Source organism: Scatophagus argus, chromosome 14, assembly GCF_020382885.2.
Source record: "Scatophagus argus isolate fScaArg1 chromosome 14, fScaArg1.pri, whole genome shotgun sequence".
In the NCBI taxonomy this organism is placed as follows: Eukaryota; Metazoa; Chordata; class Actinopteri; family Scatophagidae; genus Scatophagus; species Scatophagus argus.
The window spans coordinates 924,936-947,177 of record NC_058506.1 but is presented as its reverse complement, the minus strand read 5'-3'; the positions used below and the strand labels follow the sequence as shown (position 1 = coordinate 947,177).

The 22,242-nt window shown below is 39.9% G+C and overlaps 1 protein-coding gene across 1 annotated transcript in view; it reads left to right on the top strand.

Annotated features, from left to right (window-relative positions):
- Window positions 1-1,180: 1,180 nt before the first annotated feature.
- Window positions 1,181-22,242, top strand: part of alcama (activated leukocyte cell adhesion molecule a) — a 53,604-nt gene continuing 32,542 nt past the window's right edge. Inside the window, exon 1 of the mRNA XM_046410169.1 lies at window positions 1,181-1,433. Within this exon, the coding sequence (XP_046266125.1) occupies window positions 1,376-1,433 (58 nt within the window). The 5' untranslated portion in view covers window positions 1,181-1,375. The remainder of the gene's footprint in view (window positions 1,434-22,242) is intronic.

The following is a 22,242-nucleotide window of genomic DNA, read 5'->3' as shown; positions in this document are numbered from 1 at the left end:
GGTTGAGGTCAGGACTCTGTGCAGGCCAGTCAAGTTCTTCCACACCAAGCTGATCCAACCATGTATTTATGGACCTTGCTTTGTGCACTGGGGCACAGCCATGCTGGAATAGCTAAAGGCCTTCCCCAAACAGCTGCCACAAAGTTGGAAGCATAGCATTGTCCACAATGTCTTCATATGTTGAAGCATTATGATTTCCTTCGTTTAGGGATCGTTGCTTCGTTAGGTTTCTGTATAACCATGAGGGAACATTCTTTTAACGTTAGTTCTTGGTTAGGTTCTAACTAACCTTCAGGTTAGCTAACCATAGGTTAACGTTATATTTACGTTCTGTTACTAGGACCATCCCAGCCCAGACGCCATTTTTCTAAAACAGTGTAAGTAAGCTTTATTTATAGAAACCAAATCATCCAGGCAATATACCTTTTGTACCTCTAAAATAAAGATGGGACAAGACGTTTATCCAGTCAGTTGGTCCAACGAAATACAAGATCGTGACGTGCTCCCATGAAATGAAAGAAATTTGTATGCACAAAAAAATAAACAGTGGATAGATTAGAAATGTCCATCGCCAGTTATTGAAAATGAATTAGTCCGCATATGGTCTCTTCTTTTTATTTGATAGCAGTCTAGCTGCGTAATTTAAAACGCTGGCTCGAAGGTGGGGAGAGCAAAGTGCAATAAATGCTGCCTTCGAATGCCTCTCGTAAACTTTGCTGTGAGTTTCTGATGAATAAGACCTGGTGAGGTGTGTCAGGTCGGAGACCAAAATTTGGGGCCTTTGGTCTACATGTGCTAGTACACAGAATTATTGAGCAATCCATTCATCCATTCATTTTCTGTACGGTGTTATCCGTGAAGGGTCACACATGTGGGGGGGCTGGAGCCTAACACACCTGACGGACCCTGGAACCTAATACAGGCGGTAAGTGTGCGGGCCTAGTGCTGCCTTGTTGCCAGGTAGTCTAAGCTACTTTACAGGTCGTTCTCATTGTTAAGCGAATAGTTCGAAGCTCTGCTTCCGCATCAGTAATATCAGGACATTCAACAACAACTACCGTGGCTATGCGCTTTGTTTGCTGGTCTCTGTGTGCACGTGGAAGTGTCCATATTTCCCACAGCACCTCAAAGCAACATCCGAAAGCAAAAGCTCCCAAGCAAACCCCCTAAGAGCTTCCGTCACCGCCTCCCTCTCATGACGTTGCGTTCAACTTTTTGTATTTCACCTGCGGTTAGGGTGAGAAACGGATTTTCATATGTGCCGGATTTTCCACGATTCTTACACACAAGCGTTACACATTTGTAGACTCCAGCTGCTCATTTGAAGCTCACCAGCGGTATCGACAAGCCCGGACAGCTGAGTTACTTTATAAGGATGGATTCGGCTCGTTTTCTGTTGCTGGCTTTCCTCAACGCCGGGGTACTTCTCCAAGGTGAGGTTCATTGGTAATGTAGGAATACTTTTCAGAATAAGTTGGGTACGGTGATATGGTTTTAGCAGTAAGTACACTGTAGCTGTGGTAATAGTGTGATTATAGTAGCTTAATTGCGGGTTACACTTAACGTAAATACCCGTGTGAAGCAACGTACACCTGAAATTAGCGCTTTTATTTTAAGACTGGAAGACTGATGGACGGTTGTTACGCTGCTGTGACACACGAGATTGTTCGCGAGACTGTGGGAAATCAAACACTGGTTTCAAGGTCTTTGCTTTCAAGTCAAAACGCTACCATTCACTGTTTCAATAAGGACAGAAGAAGAGGCGTTGCGTTTAAGTCCCGCATATTAACTTCATTATCATATATATCATATAGCTATGAATTCATCAGGAGCTCCGTCAAGCCGTAAATGGTGGGTGAACATGTTGGGTAAACTGAATACAGGTAGCTCCGAGTCACAGTTTTCATAAAGCCAACTCCCTGCCCCTCCCGCGGATCAGGGAGTAGAAGCCAGTGTCATGGTGCATTTGAACCCTGAGATATGTGGTCACTGCTATCAGATCATTTGTTTATTTAGGGTTGAGGTTATTTAAATTCAAGCGTGTGTGTGTGTGTTTTATTGGGTATGCTTCAAAAGGCTTAATATCAGTAGTAACTTAATAGTAGCTTAATATTCATAGTAGTCCCCTGTTTTGGAGATCAGTGGTTTAGCCCTGTGTGTGTCACCTCGGCTGGTAGGGAATGGATTGTCTTAATGGACAAACAGAGGCCTTTAAAATTGTTCAGACAGCTACTAACCTATCGGCAGCGCTGGCTCCGGTGACATTGTCTTGTGTCATTTCCACAGGAGAAGTCAGAATAAATGTTTGGTTTTTTTTGCCAGCTCTTATCTCAGAGTTGTGTCTGTGTCACTATCCATCTCTTGCTGTTCACACAGGGCTGCTCTTTGTCAGGGTGGCTTGAGGGCGGGCAGCCTGTCTGACTGATGTCTGAGTGTGTGTGTGTGTGTGTGTGTAGTAGAACACTGGGTGGGAGGGGGCCCTTGGTGGTCAACTCTAAACACAGCCAGGGGCACCATATCCATCACCTGACGCTATCTGGTATTTCTCTGGATCAGTGACTCCACATGAGGAGGGAATGAGGGAATGCATGTTTTTTTGATGAAGATGAAATCCATATCCTCCATTTATCATCCATATAATGACATATACCCACACAGCAGATAGCAGCTGAACTCAATTTACAGCGTGATCTGTAGCATTCCTTACATCAAAGGGGAATGCTCTCAAAGGGACTTTCAGACTTAGAAGTTGGAAGCCATGGGGGACTTTTCAGAGTGTTCATAGATTGGTAAACTGCCTGCAAAGATGTGAGGGATGCAGCAAAGTGTGGGCTGATGAAAAACAAATATAGGAGAATGGTAAACACTGTTTGAAAAATCTGTCATTGGTGACAAAGAACAGCATTTTAAGGTGAAAGGTTTTTCATGTTTCATGTTGTGTAATGCACAGGAGTAAAGAGCACTTTTATATAAAACAGAAAGGTTCCTTGCTGTGTTAGCATGCATTTTATGCCTGTGTTGAGGCATTTTAGCTCTGAAGTCCATTTTGTACTAATAGTGTCTCCCATAAATAATAAGAGCTCTAAGGCCACCACAGAATGTTTTTTAATGTTTTTTTGTCTGCAGAGCTTTTAAACGCATGGATCTGTTATTCACACTGGACTTCTCTGGTCATATTTCATGTCTATCTACTTAGGGGGTCTCTCATCAAAACTCTGAGAACCCCTAACTTAAATGATAATTGCTGTTATCATTAGTGCATGAGTGCTGCTACCTGCCATTTATCTATTAACAACCAGTTAATAATGAAATCGACAAATCTATCAATTTAATACGTTGCCACTTAAACAATTAATCATCTCAGTAGCAAAGGGTTCTTTCCTTTGCAGAGTATTGTTTAAATTTAGCACTGTTCATGTAAATCACGGTACTTTTCTTAGAAAATTCAGCCCATTTTATCATCATATGATAGCACCTGGTCCTGTACGCTGAGCGTTCATCCTTTTTTACTAGAGGTTATAATTCATTCCTGTCAGGTTGTAATTATATTACTTTACATATCACATTACACAGGTACTTTGAAATGGACCTAGGTACAGAATGCTGTAGGTTGGTTAATCAAACTGTCCTTTAATGGCAAAACAAATACAGTGCTAACAACAAGGTATGTGTGTGTGTGGGGGGGGGGGGGGGGGGGGGGTGTGCTTCAGCTTGGGGGATGGTACAGCTATCTCAATCTGCCCCGACATGTAAAATGGGCTTTTTCTGCAGGGAAAATACCTTTGTGAGAGTCAGTGGTGGTGAGGGAGGGTATAAACCACCTTCAGCTGTCTTCATCTCACATCCCCAGTCTGTTTGAAGCCCTACCTATTTTTTTCCTGTCAGATGGCCTCAGTTTGATCTATTATTCAGAAACTAAACCTCCAACCAGCCCCTGCCACTGTTGCTATTGTTGTGTGAAAGGGTAAAAGGTTTAAAAGGTCCTCTAAGTGGGTTATGAGCTGCTGATGAAATCTTAAAAATTCTAAACCGTTCTGTCACACTGTGTGGTGTAGCTAAATGAAACAGAACACATGACTCCTGACAGAGATCATGTTTTCGGTTGTATGTGAGTGTGTTTCAGTGTGTGTACCTTCTGTATGCAGGTAATCCCCCATACTACTGGATCCATCCAGCCTAATATTTTACAATGTTTTCTTATAGTGTTGAACCGAATCAGTGTTTATTTTGGTATTTTAAAAACTTATTATGTTATGCTGCTGTGCCTTGTGCCTAAATGCGTACAGTATCTCACTTAATGGTGAGACACACATATTGTTTCTGCTGCTGGGGATTGGTGCAGGTAATTGAATTAATGTTTTCCTGATTAAAGATGTGTTATTACACCCACCCACAATTCATCCTCTATCACTTAGAATGTTCATAGGTAATTAAAAGCTGACTTTCGGGAGAAATGCCCCCCCAGCAGAAATTATCTTAAAGATAACTTATCTTAAAGATCAACCCTTCATGTAAATGAAAACATACTGTCGAGTAAATAAAGATCCCAGGGCATGCATGGTTTCTGAAGTGCCGATGTCTTTAATATTCTGTCCTCTCACTCTGGAAAAAGTACATCCCAGCGCAAGAAGCCTTTGCTGTGAAACACAAAAAGGTATTTTCAAGAAGATTCCTGTGTGGAACAGTTTTAAGTACTTCTCAATCTCACAAATAATCCATACAGGAATATTATTAACTTTAACTTATTTCAGTTGATTTCCTTCAGAAAGCTTTCCTTGTCTCTGTTTGAACAGAATGGTCACAAGTAACATTTTACTGTGTAAGGCAGTGGAAGTGAGGCGTGGGAAGTGAGGCTGATAAACTTCAGTTATCAGCAGGAGGATCTACTGTCCACAACCTAGTGCACTGATAGCTCCTTACAACACTAAAGTATGAGGTATCAGTAAACTGTTCAGATCAGGCTCCTTATGAAAAAGGGCCCTGACATAACCTATTGCCACAGTTTAATGAATTTGCAACAGCATAGCAAACATTGGTTGGACACTGTATTCCTTTGGTGTTTACACACCAGGTAGGCAGACACTAGGTACCTGCACATAGCACCTTTAACAGAGTGTCTAACGTCACTGTATCGTACAGTGGGCTTTCCCATTATAGTTCCCCTCCACACACACCAAAAAGCACCTTACTCACTGGCAGATCCAGCAACGAAAAACGGAAGTGAAACTAAATGAGGTCATGGGTAACCATACACCAGTACACACTCACACACCCAACTTATCACATGATGCAGTGACTCATGTGCATTGCACTTTTCATGCTGTGATATCGGGTTGTTTCCATCAGGTCATGATGTCATGAAGAAAGTCTTTCGGCAAGTCCACGGCAATGTGATGGCGTCAAAACAAGAAGTTAAATACTGTTTGCCTAATTTCAGTATAATGAAGATTCTAAGAAGTGCACTTTGTCAGGACGAAACTTTGTGGGGAAATGCTGACAGAATGAGCCTGCCAAGCTCAGGAAAATAACCTGGTTACTGAGGGATTGTTAGGAAATCTACTAATGAATGTCATGAAATTCCAGCTGGAATAGTTTCACCTGTAACAGAATTGAGACCTTCTATCAAACATAGCTAAATGAGCTCAGGGAAATGTTCTTTCTTAATTCCTTTGAATTAAACATTCCCTATTCTATGTACATGTTGTGCACAGGGAAGAGTAGATTTGGTTATTAGCAGACTATTAATAGTGAAAAAAATTTTGACAAATAATTTTAATTACGGGGCACCACCCTGTAATGATGAAACTAAGCATGGCCACTAAAAGGAACAAGAGGAGATAGAGCTCTTTGTACCTCTGAGTTGAAAGAGTTCTGGAGGAAAGCAATTCAGCAATGTTGCCCTCTGTCGAGATTTCATATACCTTTGACTAACAGTTAGCTTTTGAGCCTGTATGACGCACCTCATAGCAAAAGTTACCTTGAACATATTGGGGGCAATGCACATAATAGTTCTAAATTCAGGCTCTGAATCTATGATTTCCTGAAGAAATGCAGGTTTCCAAAGGCATCGAATTACTCCACTGAATAGGCATCCTGGATACATTTAGCAAAATAAAATAGCCTATCCTACTGTCAGAGAGCATTTGAACAGCAATTCATCCAATGGACGGATGAAAGTTAGCCCACCGAAGTCAATGGCATTAAAGAACACTGCTGGAGAGCTCCAATTTAGACTTAACAGCAGAAAAGTGATCACACACAGTGGAGTATGGGAATGAAAACACTTGCTACTCAGCTGGAGACAGCTATTAAAAGTTAATTGTTTATTCTTTCAGAAGTCTGTCAATTCAAAGCTGAGTATACCAGGTTTCCTGATATTTGAGATGCAAGTATTTGACTTGCTGCATTCTTGAAAGGTTCAGGTCATCTAAGTTCTTTTAAGCTCAAAATGAAGGTATGTGAGCTACCACATTAAATATTTGAAAAATAATAATGTGAATATTTCCCACATAACATTCAGCTTTATCTACTGTACATATGCTGTTAAAGGGCTGCATGGGTTCCTTTTTTATCAGCTCAAATCTTTTCTTGTCAAATCTTTTTAAGGCAGTCGAAATACTTGTGGCATTTAAAAAAAAACACATAGGCCACTCCTTTCAAACACATTTAGATTTCTCAGTGTTACACATGCTCTGTGTCTTCCTCTAGCTTTTATTTCGCAATATTTCATTTCTATACAAGCAGATTCTCAATTTGCAGACGATCTTTAACTAGATTAAACAGAGAAGCATTTCACTGCATGTCAAAGGATTGTGTTACACAGTGTAAATGTGGGTAGGGTAAAAACATACCTGGGGGGTCAGAGGGCACGGTGCTGTGTTTTGGAATAATACTTTATGTATGTATGGTAGTGTGTGTGATGCAACTTCTGCCTTGCTGACAGAGTCATAGCTGACAACATGGGCTGTGAAGGAAACAAGAAAGTGGGTCATGTTGACATTGTTTGCTACTTTTAATTGGTGCGTCCCAGTGGCTTCACAAAGCAAGCATTCATCCCCTAATACTTGGTGAAAGCACTACAGTTGTAGATCAACATGTTTGTGTTAAACCACTTCCAGCTAAAGTGTCATACCATGTCTCTGGCAGTTTAGCTTTGGCATTCTTTGTTTTTGCAATGCCTCTGTGTGTGCAAATGAAAAGACAAATCTTTGAAATATAACATTTCTCAGAAGTAATCTATATGATAAGGTACAGTAAGGAAAAGACCTTTTGTTGTTTTACTAGAGAGGAGGTAAATTGCCTTTATTTCAAAAGGCTGGGACCTAAGTTTAAACAGCAGTTTGGGTCAGTCTGATGGCTGTGGTCGTTAACAATGAAGACAGCAGCTTCCATGATCCCATGTTACTTCATGACATCATAAAACTATGTCTTTACATCCTTTGTGTTTAAGGCCACTTGCTCATGAAATGTTGAAAACATTTCATTATTTGGTAAAATTCATGAAGCAGTTTGCGTGACTCATGGTTATTGATGTTTATCCCCTCATTTACTCTTACTTAAAATATTGTGGGTCTATCTTGCCGTTATCCCTTCAGCATGCTGTTTCTGTTGGTAATCCTAAACCTTATGCAGCCTCAGGCTGACAGCCACTTCTGTGCTTATGAAGCTGTTTGTGGTTCAACATGATGCTTCGTATGCGACATTAGTCGATCTCTACTATGTCAAGCTGCTTAGGTTTCGGTGCCTTGAAGCAGGAATGCTGCCAGGTCTCATCCTCATGTTGGTTAAATTGCTAGAAGCTAAGGCAGCTGGATCTCCTTTAGGTTGTTTGAAGATGTTTCACCTCTTGTTTGATAGGCTTCTTAAGTTCTGACTGAGAAACTACGTAGACGTTCTTCCTCTTGTTCCCACAATTTATTGTTTCAAATAAAGGGATTACTCCTTCATTTCTGCTTTGAAGTCTTCTATTACTGTGCTATAGAGCATTGGGATATGTTTGTAGAGAAAAGTAAGAGAACTTGTCTTTATCACAGGTGGGACAGACAATGGTCAGAGCCTCCAAAAGGATCCATTAAATATATCTGAGTGATTTGATGTAATACTTATTTTTCCTCGACAGCCGTTGTTGTGCAGGTCTGTGCTGGTAGGATGGTCTTAATTTCAGGACTCTGCTAAATACCGTAGCATTTTATTCATGTGTAGTTTGGCTGAATGTTAAACAGAAGCTGCAGCTTTGAAATCTGGAGAAATATTGACAGCTGTTTGGGCTTTGTCACTGTTTTAAATTGTGGCTCAGTGTCTTTAATATTAATCTTTCATGCATAATATTGAAATAATTATCTCTTTTAGGGAAAGAGTCAATCTCACATTGGAAAGTTTTATTTTGGAAGTTGTTTGTTTAGTAGAAAGAGAAAATTACAGGTCTTGAGGTTTTCTCAATCTCAAGCACGCCCACCAACATTAGGATGCTAAGAGTTCCATGGTACATTTCATTTTTAGTCTAAAATGTATGCCTAACTCATGTCTGGACCTTGTGAAAAATGAGGCTGCAATAATTATAAATGGTTGCCCTATGCCCTCCACCATCACAAATTTGTTTGGAGCTACACAGTTTGTTTCTAGTCTTAAGTCTAAACAGTAAATGAGAGATGATTCCTTTTAATAGTGATGAGAGTCACTGTTAAACCTTTGCAATGTGCTTGCCTTGAAGTTGTGTTTCCTTTCATAGTCTTGTCTCAGTGAGTATACTCGGCCAGCTATGGGTGTTGGTTCTCTTTTTTCTGACTTATGCCTCAGAATATGTCCTTATGCCTCTTGCTTGTTCTGAATCACTCTGCCACATCACAGACAGGCTACGCTGATAGGAAATACTGTACAGTTTCACAAACTTTGAACTTTAAATTCATCCAACCACTGAATTCTCAGCATTTCCACAAAGCCCTCTTTGTCTCTTCGTTGCCTCATGCGCCCAACTACTAATGAGGAAAAATTCAGTATGTGTATGTAAAAATATATATACTGCCAATAAAATGATTCTTCTTCCTCTTCTTCTTCTTCTTCTTCTTCTTCTCCTTCTCCTATTCTGCTTTACTCAGTGGAGTGTGTAGGTGGATTTTTCTGAGGATCTTTCAGTGCTTGAAAACTCCACCTGCCTAAGGATAAAATATGTGTATTTAGAGTAGGGGTACACTTTCTTAAGATGCTAGGGGTGTAAGAATCAGTTCACCTGAATATTGCTATTATGTTTTATGATACTGTATCAGTTCTCAAAAATAGTATAAGAGATTTGTTTTCAACAAAAAAACACATCTACTATAAGAAAATAGTTCGGCTGCTTATATATTGTATATTGCAGGTTCCGGCGTGTTTGTGCACAGCACAGATGAGTGAATGTCAGTATGATATGAGAAATAAACTACAGGCCTAAGCATAAGAAGAATAGTATTAAAGAACACCTATAACCCAATTTCATCAGCTCTTTTCCGACAATAAATTAGAATCTGAGTCAACAGCCGTTGTAGTTAGCCCATATTCGTTATCTCAGCCAGACTTTCTTTTCTATCTTTATCTATTGTCTGTTGGTAATTTAGCTATTATATCTGTGTATCTGCATGCATAAAGCACCTGCCCAAATACACCTCTTGTTGAAAAACTAAATACACCTTGGTACCCAGATAATGCATTTAACAAGTGCATTTGCAAAGATATGTGAAGTGCTTGTCTGTTTTTCTTCTTTTTCTTACTAATCGTATATAATGACTATATGTATTCTGTAACTGTTCAACTGACTCTTTAGATCATATGAGGAAGGAAATCTGAATATGTCTTGTCTAAAGTATGGATCAATAAAGTTTATGTCTGAAATTGTGATCCATTGTTTATGCATGAATCATTACTGCAGAGTTTTAAAATAATTTTGTAAGTTACCATAATACTACAAGTAAACTAAAGCCAAAGCAAGGTCAAACCTGTACCCTGATACTCTCTGCTGAACCCCAGGGGTATTAACGTCTAATTTTAACTTTTGGACTGGATGAGAGTCACTTGGAGCTCTGCCTCTTTTGGCCTTATTGAGGAAATACCAGGGTGATCTCCCATAGACCAGTCAGAGATAAAATCCACCACCACTGCTGTCTCTCAGGATAGTCTCAACACTTAGGTATTTCATCATGGACCACTGTCTCTTTGAGACAACAGACTTAACAGCACCTCCTCAGCCAGTCTTTCTGACATTTCTCACTTTGTACCATTTAATCCTATTGCTGAAAGCTGCTGCAAGGATTTTCCAAGTGTGGTTATCACTGATAAGAAAGCGAGGTGGTATTTCTATTTTAAGGGATTCTTTTGGGTGGATCTGGATCTCTCTCCACCTAGTAGAGTGAGACAGAGGAATGCAGAGACTTACAAAGTTGGGTGATATTGAGACTGAGGCTAGTTTTACTGCACGTTGCCATAACCAACCAAGTAAAAAGATAACCCTGTGAAAGAAAAGGCATAACTTCCATCATTTTTAAGGCAATCCACACAGCCACAGTGTAAAGGTGTAGCCCTTGCCAGCCATTCCCTCTTTCCTTGTTGACATACGCAGCGACTAATAAAGCTGAGGCCTGTGAGGACTTGGCTCATCTCATGCCTCAGCTCCTTCCAACATTGTCTGACTGCCTTTGGTTTGTACTTGACCTTTCCATGAGTATTGTCTCTGTGTACTCACACTTACACTATAACTTCTGTTTTCTTTCTAGTGCAGCTATTTAATTCAGGTACTATTTAGTACTGTGTTCACACCAATATGAACACAGTACCCCTGTGGTGTGGATTTGCCTACATCTAGTTTTTAACGGAATTGCTGAAACTAGGGGAGAGAGCATATATCAAGGTGCTGTTTCCACCAACACAATGTTCAACTTCAGTAGGAGCTGGACTGGTAGTCTAAAGGTGGAGACAAAGCACTGCTGCTTTATAATTACAATTTCGTTGAAAAAGAATTTAAAGATATAGTCCAGCCATTTTCACCCTAAAGAATAAAAAAAAGCTGAGACTGTTTGTTTGTACTTGAATATGGAAATGCAGATTAATTTTCCTGTAAAGTTATCCATCCCATTAGCAGCGCTCATGGGTTGTTGTTCACATGTTTTCATCTTTGGTTGCTTGGTTGGTTGGTTGCTTTTCATATTATCTACCTCGTGTGTATCCTCTTCAGAACTGAACATGGAAAGATGGTGTTTTTTGAAATATTTGAAGTTGGAAAGGATTAGGGCTTTAGGGAGTGACCTCCCTGTGTCTGCATGGGTTTTCTCTGGGTACTCTTCTCTGTTTTTCTCCCACAGTCCCAAAATCATGCACATTAGGTTAATTGGCTACTCGAGATTACCACTGTGATTATGTAAGATTGTGTGATAATCTGTCCTTTTGTGTCAGACCTACGACTGACTGTCCCACTGTTGCTCACTGATTTTAGTTAATCATGTGTAAAATAAATAGGACCTGAGTCATGTTATCCAGCTCAGTCTCACTGGAATGCATATTTTCTTCTCAACATAAATTCTGGCTGTAATGTATGTGGCTACCTGAAGGAATGATGAGTAATTTTGCACATTGGCTGGTCATGTTCAATAGAACAGTATGTTCTTTTTGCCTGGAAATTCCAAATTGATTTTTCGGTCAGGTTAAAACTTGCCGAGTTCTAGGGAGCTGACGATAAAAAAGAAAGCTGGTTGAGTGCTTGAGGGCTAAATTCCAAGTCATCTTTTGAAGACTCAACATAATCCTAAAGCGAGTAGACGCCATCTCCAGTTTCTCAGTTCATATACGCTAAACAACTGTGAGTCTTTGTTATAAATGGAAACTTTTAAAAACAAGTGAGGATTTTTAACAAGGCATGTAGCAGGATGTGCATTATGTGAATGCAGTTTTGCCCGGTAATGCATATCTTCATAATTCCTGTCAATAATGTAATTGTGTAGCTCAAGTAGAGGTATATTTGTCAGTGGATTCTTGAAGTGTATGTTTTATTTTTTCAGCTGCAAAATAGATATCAGTTCTTGAATCCATGTTTGAAGGGAATGTGGTTTGTCCAGTTTCCAGTTCCTATATATTACTCGTTGACCCAGTAGACCTGCAAAAACTATGGCTTATGGTAAAATTCCAAGTATAGCAGTTAAAGGATTATGAGACAGTAACATAAAAACAGAAAAAACGAATCAAATAGTGAAGATCAAAAGTTAACTAACAAGTAAAAAGACCAAGAAATTTGACCCTAACATAAATAAGGAAGTAATGATTACAGAGATGCAACGCTCCCAGATAACCAAAGGTATTTCAGTCCCTTTCCTAAACTCTTCTTAGATCAATATTTTGTATTGAGATATGTATCTTCAAAATGAGACATCTCTCAAATGGATTCATATTTAATAGTTCATGAACGTAATACTAGATGGAGCCTTGGGACAGGAGAAAACTGGTTAGACACAAACTATCAAAATATCTGAAGAAGTTAGATCTGGGAATGATTCTGCACAAAGAATAAAGTGAACCAAATTAGCCATGATCAAAAAGGTCTTCAAAAAGACTGACCCATGATGATGCCATTCTGTTAAAGTGGACTCAAGCTGAGAAGGAGTAAACAGATGATTAAATAAGGTTGGAAAAGGAAAGGTCATGTCATGCAAATTAAAGTGCTTATGAAACTGGGTCAGTGTTCTGAAGGAACTTTGAAATGCTAGATTTGTAGAAGAGAATGAAAGCATTTGACAGGAGTTCAGTCATGGACTGTTCTCAGCATATATCGATTCATATGAAAGAATAAATGTGTTTATTGAAAATAAAAGTATTTTGGAAGTCAGAATTTGACCGTGAACAGAGAAATAGATCTGTCCAGCACCCCAAATTTTTTTGGGATTTTTTTGATTACATTTCTTGTGAACATTTAATTAGAGTACAGCACACCAAAACACCAAATATGCTCAAAACACACTGATTGAAGATTTATCTGTTTAGGTTATTGCATGATTAAAGATCAGTGCTGGAAAAATTGAATAACATTTTAAGTATGATTTAGCGTGTGGACTGAAGTGATCACCCACAGCAGTCGTGGCTGTTTATAAAGCAAGATAGCACTGCAGGCCTTGTTAGTCTGTCAGTTGAGGCTGGTCTTATTTGTACTAGACTGTTCCCTGTAAAAGTCAATAAATCATACTCACAAAGTAATGTCTGCCTGTAACAAGGTCTGTAATTAACTTCCTAAACAGAGTCCTTAAAGCACCCTTTGCCTGTCAAATTGTTCCAAAGGAAATAACTAATTTCCCCTTAATCTGCTGTTGGTGTTGTATAAATTGGTGCCATCACCTTGAGGATACATCTTTCCCAGCAGAGGAGGTTGCTGTCAGCACAGCTGCTGATTTTCTGTCATAGTTTCATCCTTAACTCACAGACCTGACGATCTGGAAAAACATGCTCAGCTACATTTGTGCCTTGCAGGTGGTGTAATCCTAGTCACTATACGTCACAACTGACAAGTCACATTGCTAAAGACCTTTTATCCCTTTTCAGCTACAAGTCCCATTGTTTGGAATTTCTCTCATTTCAGACCTAGGACTGCTACACGTGCTTGTATAATCATGTTCAAGTGAGCAGGCGCATTAGCTGAAGAACTAAATACGTGAAAAACTACCAGCAACAATCAAATACTGCATATAGCTAACATTCAGCTGTGTTTGTGCGCTTACTTTGTTTGGCTATGTTGTGTTTACGCTCTGATGAGGAGTCTAAAATTTTACTTCATTCATGACATTTGTTTGATCCCTTAGCTACCATCTTAAATTAATGTTTTTATCTGTAATAAGGTACACAGTGCCACTTGTTACTGAGTTAGACAATTCTGAGTGACATTCACAAGCCACAAGTTGAGTCGAATCCAGATTTCCTTTAGAGAATGCCATAGACAGACATTTTCTTTTAGAAAATCTTTTTCATTTTGGATTTGATAGATAACATTATCCATTTGATATACACATAGTTCTCAGATAGGGCTAAGATAGGCCTGTTTCCATGGGTTAATGGGATTCCTATAGGGTGGATTTGCCATTTCTAGATAACTATCTACAGACCTTGTCATGATAAAGCTCTGTTTAGTGTCCTTTTCCTCCATATCAGCCAAGATTGGAATGCCTGAGCATTTTGCTGGTGATGTACTTTCTTTAATCACTTGCTGGAGAGCATCACTTGACAAGCCGTGTCCATTAATATCCACTCTGATAAACAGGGGGAGCTGCCACAAGTTGACTCTCTGTGTTTCTGCTCATTGACCTCCACTGAAAAGGTAATTGTACAATTCACTGCTCTCAATTGGCAAGTGCACTATGCACGCACACTAACAGACATAACGACAGGGCATCTGCTGAAGTTCAGAATTTCTTCCTCACTCTTAATTGCTCCACTCGTCTCTCAGACTGTCTCCTCAGTTTAGAAAACAAATACTTCTAGTGCTTATTGTTTTTTGGGGGTTTTTTGGAAAATTAAGTGCTTAGTGAGTAAGGCACTCAGGTTTATTTTTTTAACAAAAGGGTCTAATGTTTGTGTCCGTCTCTGCAGATGAGCATATTGTTGCTCTCCAGACATGCTGGTGCCTCTGCAGGCTGCTGAAGCAGCAAACAGCATTTTTCCATGCAGAATGAATTAGCCTCAATTCTCAAGGGTACTTGTCTTTCCATCTCCACCTCCCACTACAGGGCATCACACAAAGGGGCACACAGAGGTTAAGTGGCAGCTGATCAAGAAGTTTATATGAACTATGTGTGTTTCACTCTCGGAGTAGACCAGCAATAACACATGGTCCCCTGAGAGAGGCAGAGGTGAAAGTAATACCTGAGGTTCTCAACACAGCATCAAAAATGAGATTGAGATCTTCGTTCTTTCTAATGCGTGTGAGGGTTTTTTGTGATATGCTCTAAGTAAGACTGTTCCAAAAACTGTGGACACTGTCACACAGAAGAACATCATCAGAAGAACGTCATCAGTGCTGAACACTAAAAAAAAATCAGGAGGGGTTTAGTTTATCTATTTCATGCAAAAGAAAACTTTTTTCTTGTTCATAAATATGATAATGAAAAGACATCTTGAGTAAAAATAAGATGTTGAATGCGAAAAGAACAGATGTGTGAAATATTTGTTTTGCCTAACTTAACTTAACCACATTTGTTGTGAAGTTGGAACTGAAAAGTTTTCTTTTGAGTACGTTTAAAGATACTGAGAACCAGTTGTCTGGCATCTCATATGACAATCTGTGACATGCTTTTTAAATGCTTAACCCTAAAATATCCTCAGATCTTTTTAATGGCCAGATTTGGTTGGCCTTTTAGTTACTGTTGTTTTTTTGGCCCCTATAAAGGTAGTGATAGATAGTTTGAGTCTGTGCAGTTTTAAAAATGTCTTTCACTTCTCCAAAGGAGAACTTTACTCAAACCCACAGCAGTCCCTTAATCAATCTCTCTTTCTTTCCGTTGAAATATAAATAGCTGGCTCCCAGACTCAGAGTGATCTTCATTCCTCAGCAAATGCATGTGAGTGATAAGGTGCGATAAGCATGAAAAGACAGTATGGAAGCTTATTTTAGAATGGGGAGGGGAAAATAGAACTTTCCAATCTATTCTGCTGAGTTTGGATCTCGGGGTCCCAGGTAGTATCATAATGACAAAAGCAGCTGTCAGGAAGAGGTGTCTAAAGCACCATTCCACACCACCCCCCCACAGAGGCACTTCAGAGGGTCTGGGAAGAATTTGTTTGACCTCCATGGCCTATTCTGTCCATTTGGACTCATGGCTAGAGGGAGAGAGGCTCACAGAGAAAAGAGCTGTTCTGCTCCCAGCCACCTGTTTGACATTTTATCTTCCAGCAGTGTGTGTGTACACAGTGTATTTGCATAGCCAATGTCCTGCCGGTGAACTACAACACCTTTTCAGCTCAGGCAGAATGATTAAAGGGTGTTTTTCCCCTCACGTAGTATCTTTCCTCAAACTATGGGGATGGTTGGAACAACAGGAAAGAAAATGGTGCCACACTCAAGTCACATTAAAATTGAGGTAAAAGTAAGAAAAGAACTAAATCTATGTGTGCAGAGATGCATGTGTAACAGAGTTCAGTGTAATATCAAACAGATTATGTTGATTGTAATTTTTGTCATGACAAAGCATTTCAGTGTGCAATACAACATTCTATCCAAGGCAGTCTATTTAAGATATTTTACTAAGCACATTTCATGAACAGTTTTGTATTTTAGGAATTTTTTGAAATATTTTTGAGAAGATAATCGTGCTTAAAGCCTTAAAATAAAATTAATAAAAGACGGCAGAGTGTATTTTTGATGAAGCCAAGCCTCTCTCTCTCAAAATTTTCTTCAGCATAGTTTGCCTATGAACAACTCCTCAAACAAGGTAGCTCAAATCACAATGGTGATAAATTAATTAAAACTTAAATGAATACTTTCTGAAAACGATGTTCCCAGTTAGTTGTTTGAATGAAATATGATCTTGAACTGATTCAAAAATAACCCTGATGTTGTGTATTGGAGGTGATATTTCTATTGACCTTAAAATGATTTTCAAATTTCCTTTAAAACATTCTCTCTTTGATCCATCTGTTATTTACTTTTGGAATGCGAAAAGTGCTTTGTCAATATCAAATGTTGGGAATGAAGGAAATTTGATCTCAAACAACAGGAGCTGATGGAGGAATGAAAACACTCAAGACATTCATGGCCTCCAGTCTCCAGTCCCCCTTACTTACAGTCATGGAATATTGGACCATGATGATTTGTAGCAGAGGGGTGCTGATTTTTTTTGGTCCTCTAGTCCACCTGAATGTAGCAACAGTCAAGGCCATGTTCTCCCTGGTATTCCTGTTCATGTTCACATTACTTTGTAAATACCTTGCTAACTTCTGGTTTTACATGTGAGAAACAATAGAAGTCTGTGTGCCATTTTCGCTGGCTCTCGCCTTACTTTTTAACAATGAGTAAGGGGTCAAGGGATCTGCCTTTTTAAATGTCTAAAACTTTGTTGCATGAGGACAAGAGGTGTATTTGCAATTTCAAATTTCAATATTTAGATGTAAGACCTCTGCATTCCCTCTCATACAAACCTCTTGACACAAAAATTACCCAAGTGTACGCATGTACGTATATTCATAGCCCATTTTTACAAGCAGTTTGTCTTTACATAACATCATAGCAACTTCCTCTGCCCTTCGACCCTCACATTGACTAAGGAAAAACTCCCAGAAAAACCTTTAACAGGGAAAAATGGGAGAAACCTCAGGGTGAGCAACAGAGGAGGGATCCCTCACCCAGGACGGGCAGACGTGCAATGGATGTTGTACAGGCAGGAAAGCAGTTAACAACATGAGATATGGGATAGATGGGGAATGTTCAGTCAGGGGACAGCTGAAGCTGGGCCGTCAGTACCAAAGACAAAAGCAAACACAAAAGAGTGCGGTCTTATTGCTGCCTTCTCCCCGTCTTGTCTGGCTGTTCAGCTGCCTCCAACCCTCATACCAAAGAAAAGCTTCACTGTTTTGTGAAGAACTTTTGATTTTGATTAACTGGGTTGAGGACGAGGCAGGTATGCAAGTCTCTGTGTGTGTATGTGAAGGCAGGTATGGAAGTGTGTGTCTGTGTGTATGAAGGCAGGTATGGAAATGTGTGTGTGTGTGTGTGTTTGCATTAAGGCATGCCAAAGAAAGGGATTATGAGCTGTCAGTCAATTTGCGCACAACTGTTAAGTTCTCAAGCAGCAAGGCTAGGGATTAGTGCTGGATCAAAGCACTTATTCAGGCATTGAAACTTGGACAGGAGACATAAGAGGATGGTGGACTGAGGCAGGAGGGAGTGTAAAAGGCAGCCGGGTAATGGTAGGGCTGTACTGTAACACCTGCGGTGTTGGGAAAATTTCTGGCAGTAGTTGCAGGTGGTGAGCTGCTCTGAAACACCTCAATGTACAGTCAGAGTCAAGATGAAGTGCATGTGTCTGATCCAGTGGAAACCATATCAACCAAGTGAAACTGTTTTCTTTTTGTTTTTTGTTTTATTAGAAAGTAAAATGTATATCTTTACTGCATTCTTCTTATTTTCTGTGCCTTTGAAAATAAGGCCTAACAATTTTTAAAATTATTTTTAGTGCATTAACTGTGAACACAGGTTGTATGTTTGATTCTCATGGCCATTTGATAGGCATGCCATGTAACAATATATTGATAAACATGTGGCACCATAACTGTACACTGATGCTCATTCACCTTATTTCTCTTTCATTCCCTTTCTCTACAATGTTTTCCACTGTTGCTGTGAGTGTAGGGAGAGAGACGGAGGGCAAGCAGGCTCTGCTCCACTGTCAACCTTACTTTAGTTTCCATTGGCTTGCAGGATTTTATTTCTAATGGAAGCATTTGCAGTGTATTAAAAGACATCATTACCACACTGTAAGGACACTGAGGCCATTCATGACAATCACAGCCTCATGTAACAGCAAGAAATAAGGGTTCCTAATTAACTGGATAAGGTTATTTCATAGTACAACTGTAAAATTAATGATTGACACTGAATCAAATATAATTTGCTGATGTTGGAGGATTGTTACAAATAGACATCTGTGCTTCTAATAAGCTCATCACTGCCTTGCATTGCATTGTATTGGTAGTGTTATCTGATGTTGTTTGGTCCATCTCATTTTTGAACTGAAGAACAAGGCATTTGTGGACCAGGGCAGAAAAAAGGGAACTGTTAGAATGCTACATACAAGCAGTTGCAGGGAGAGAGGATACATACAGAGGCTCTGGGATATATGGATGCTTAGAAAACCTACATCTATGCTAATAAAAATTCAGCCTCTACCACAGCATTCCAACATCTGCAAACGGCAACTGCTATCACAATTAGAGATTGATGAGATACTACCACAATGCTATGGCATCCCAGGTCAGGGAGTAGATATCATCATCCCCACACTCTGAAACTGGTAACCAAGTCCCAATAAAACGCCTGACGCCCCTGTGATCTATTACCAAGGTTCCTTCTGAAAGTCTGTTAGAAAATATGATTGCATATCCTAGAGATGCTTGGCTACAAGGTTAACACCATAACAAGCAAAGATCATTATTCCTCATGGAAGAGGAGGCTGGAGGCCAAGATCTATGCAAAAACAAACTTAAACCTCAAAACTTCAAACTTCATTGTCAGTATATTTTTACAGACACTGAAATTCTTCTCTGCATTTAACTCATCACTGATTGAACACACACATGCAACCTGCAGTAACACATACAGGATCAGTGGGCTGCCATGTCAGGCAATGAACAAGTCTACACATGAGGAACTTGAGACTGCCAAACAAGGCCTCACAGCTCTGACTGCCTTCCTGAAGAGTTATACACAAGAAGCAGAAGCTAGGAGAATAAACGGGATGTTCTCCACCCAGTGGCAGGGCAATAATATGAGAACAGTTCCACAAAGGCTTGAGACTAAACAGTACTGGAGAAGGAGGCATCCCATAACACAAATTGCCAGTGGCTAGTGGACCTAAGAGCAAACCACAGCAGTCTCCCAAAACAAGACCTAGTAACCATCACAATGGCAGACATCCAACAAAGAGTGTCAGGTATGAAGAGCTGGACAGCACCAGACCCTGATATGATCCACACCTACTGACTAAAGAAGTTAACTCCATTCCATGCATGCCTAGCAGCACCAGCTGTTGATTGATGGGACTCATCCAGAGTGGCTAACCCAAGGAAGGACAGTCCATTCCATCCAACTGCCAGTCAATAGCCTATCCCTGCACGACATGGAAGCTCCTGTCAGGCATCATAGCGGCTGAGATCAGTAGGCGCATGTCTCAATACATGGGCCCAGAAAGGAACTGGTAACAATACCAGGGGAGCCAAGCACCAACTACTGGTCGACAAAGAGCCGGGCAAACAACCAGACAAACCAACCAAGCCCATGACTCAATGCCGCACACATTGGTACCGGAATTCCTAGAAATGTCCATCACCAACAGGACACTAAGAGCCTTCATAAAACAGTCAATGGGGCTGCCTTTCTGTGGCTTGGAGACTTGACTGACTTCCCTCTGTTTTGTTTCTCACCCCCTCTCGGGTGGAGTGTGTCTGTCTCATGCTTAGGTCCTCTACCAGAGGCCTGGGAGTTTGAGGGTGCTTAGATGTTCCTAGGACTGTGCTGTTCTGGACAGAGACCACCAATGTTGTACCTGGAATGTGCTGGAGCCACTTTTCAGCTTGAGGGTCATAACCCTCAAGCTGTATGTGAAAATTTGGAGAATGATGCCTGGGAATTCTTTTGCAACCAATAGCTTCTGTCTTTGGAAAAGTGTAAAAGTACTTGCATGGTTGAGTCTTTTTTTTACTGGTCCCTTCAGCAATAGAGGCAGGTCTCATCAAGTGGTCATATTCCTTCAATGAGCCTTACGCCTAATGTTTGAACTAGCACTGTTCGAGCAGAGCTGACTTACAGAAACACATGATTTTGGTATTGATAGCAGGCTTCACTCCAGTGTGAGTGCAAGTGCAGCCAAAAATCAAATTAAATGCATCCAGTGAAGCCGTGCCATCCTTGCTCACAATGTATTCATTTAATTTACTGAAAATGACTGATTCAGTCCAGAAAGATTTCTGTCAGTGTGCAAAACAGTTTAACTGCACAGTTTAATTAGACTGCTGAGAGCAGTCTTTCTATAATGGAGGACATCCTGCTGGCAGCAATTGCAATAAAAAACATGAGGACAGCTTACCAAAATAGTTCAAAAACAGCAATCCCTGATACTTGTTGTTTTGTCACACATTGTGGAGCAGTGGTGGAAAGTAACTACATTGACCCAAGTATTGTATTTAAGTGCAGTTTTGAGGTACTTGTGCTTCTTGAGGATTTTCATTTTCTGCTACTTTGCACCTCTATTCCATTATATTATTTACAAATATTGTAAATTTGGTAACTTTACTTGCTAGTTACTTTGCAGATTTAACAATACAAAATATCATCAACAAATAAATCATGATGTCATATTATAGATTAAGATAAAACTTAATTGATTCCAGAGCAAAAATTCACAAGCAACACCATACCTTTAGCTGTGTAAACCACCTTTACCAGAGTCATTATTAGAGTGATGAACACATTAATGCATAAATAATTATAAACTAATAATTTAATATACATTACTCTAAGATATGCCATTCTGCATAATAAGTACTTAAATATGTTTTGATTATAATACTTTTGTACTTTTACTTAAAGGCCAAAATAACGGCCAAAAGTTGTGCAATGCCTTAAGGCTGTGCACTGTACTCAGCCTGTGGTAGTCTGCCTTTTATCACATCTTTGAAATATCTAGCATTAGCTTAGTTTGTGAAATGGAGAATGTGCATGAGTGTGTATATGTTGGAGGTTGGGTCTGATGCACTGAACCACAGACTAACAACTGCTAATTATCCCGGTCTACAATGATCCATAATAATCAGGTAAAAAGAGCCGCTTTAGTCAGTGATGTGCCACTGCTTAGCTTAGCAAGAGATGGATGGAAGGGAGGAAGCTATTCATGTCTGGTGAAAGCCAGAGATCTCTCCCTCCCCAGAGACAGTACCCTTCATCCACTGGACCGTATCCTCCCATTACCATCCCTATCCCTCCAAGGTCCTGTTCTGCTAAGTCTGTTAGAAATCCATCACCCTGCATGCCTGATTGCCGGGTGCGCTTACCTTGCAGAACAGATGAATGGTGTACCCATAGGGCTCCACTTACGTGCTGTGCTCTCTCATGGTCTTTATTTCACACATTAATCATATGGCTGCTTTTTATTCTACTTTATAATCTTCAGCAGTGGAGGAGATTTGAGTGGATGTGTGAAAGAGAAAATGGGGAGGGGGCTATTTCCTGTTCTTAGGTGAAACTTGAATTTAAGATTTATTTACTGGTGTGAGAGGTGGTTTGGGACACCACTAAATCCACTTTCTAATGCTGCACTAATTGGTAACTTCTTGTTATCACTAATTATTTATGTTGTCTTTTCTCTATAGTTTTCATGGTGCCGTAGAGTTAAATTACATTACACACTGAAAGGCAGTGTTTGGAAATTGAACCAATTTTTTCTGTCTAATTTCATGGAGAGAAATTCAGATTGATTCATTTATGATTTGGTCACTGGGGTGTGTTTGATATATTCCTTTGTTAATATACATCAA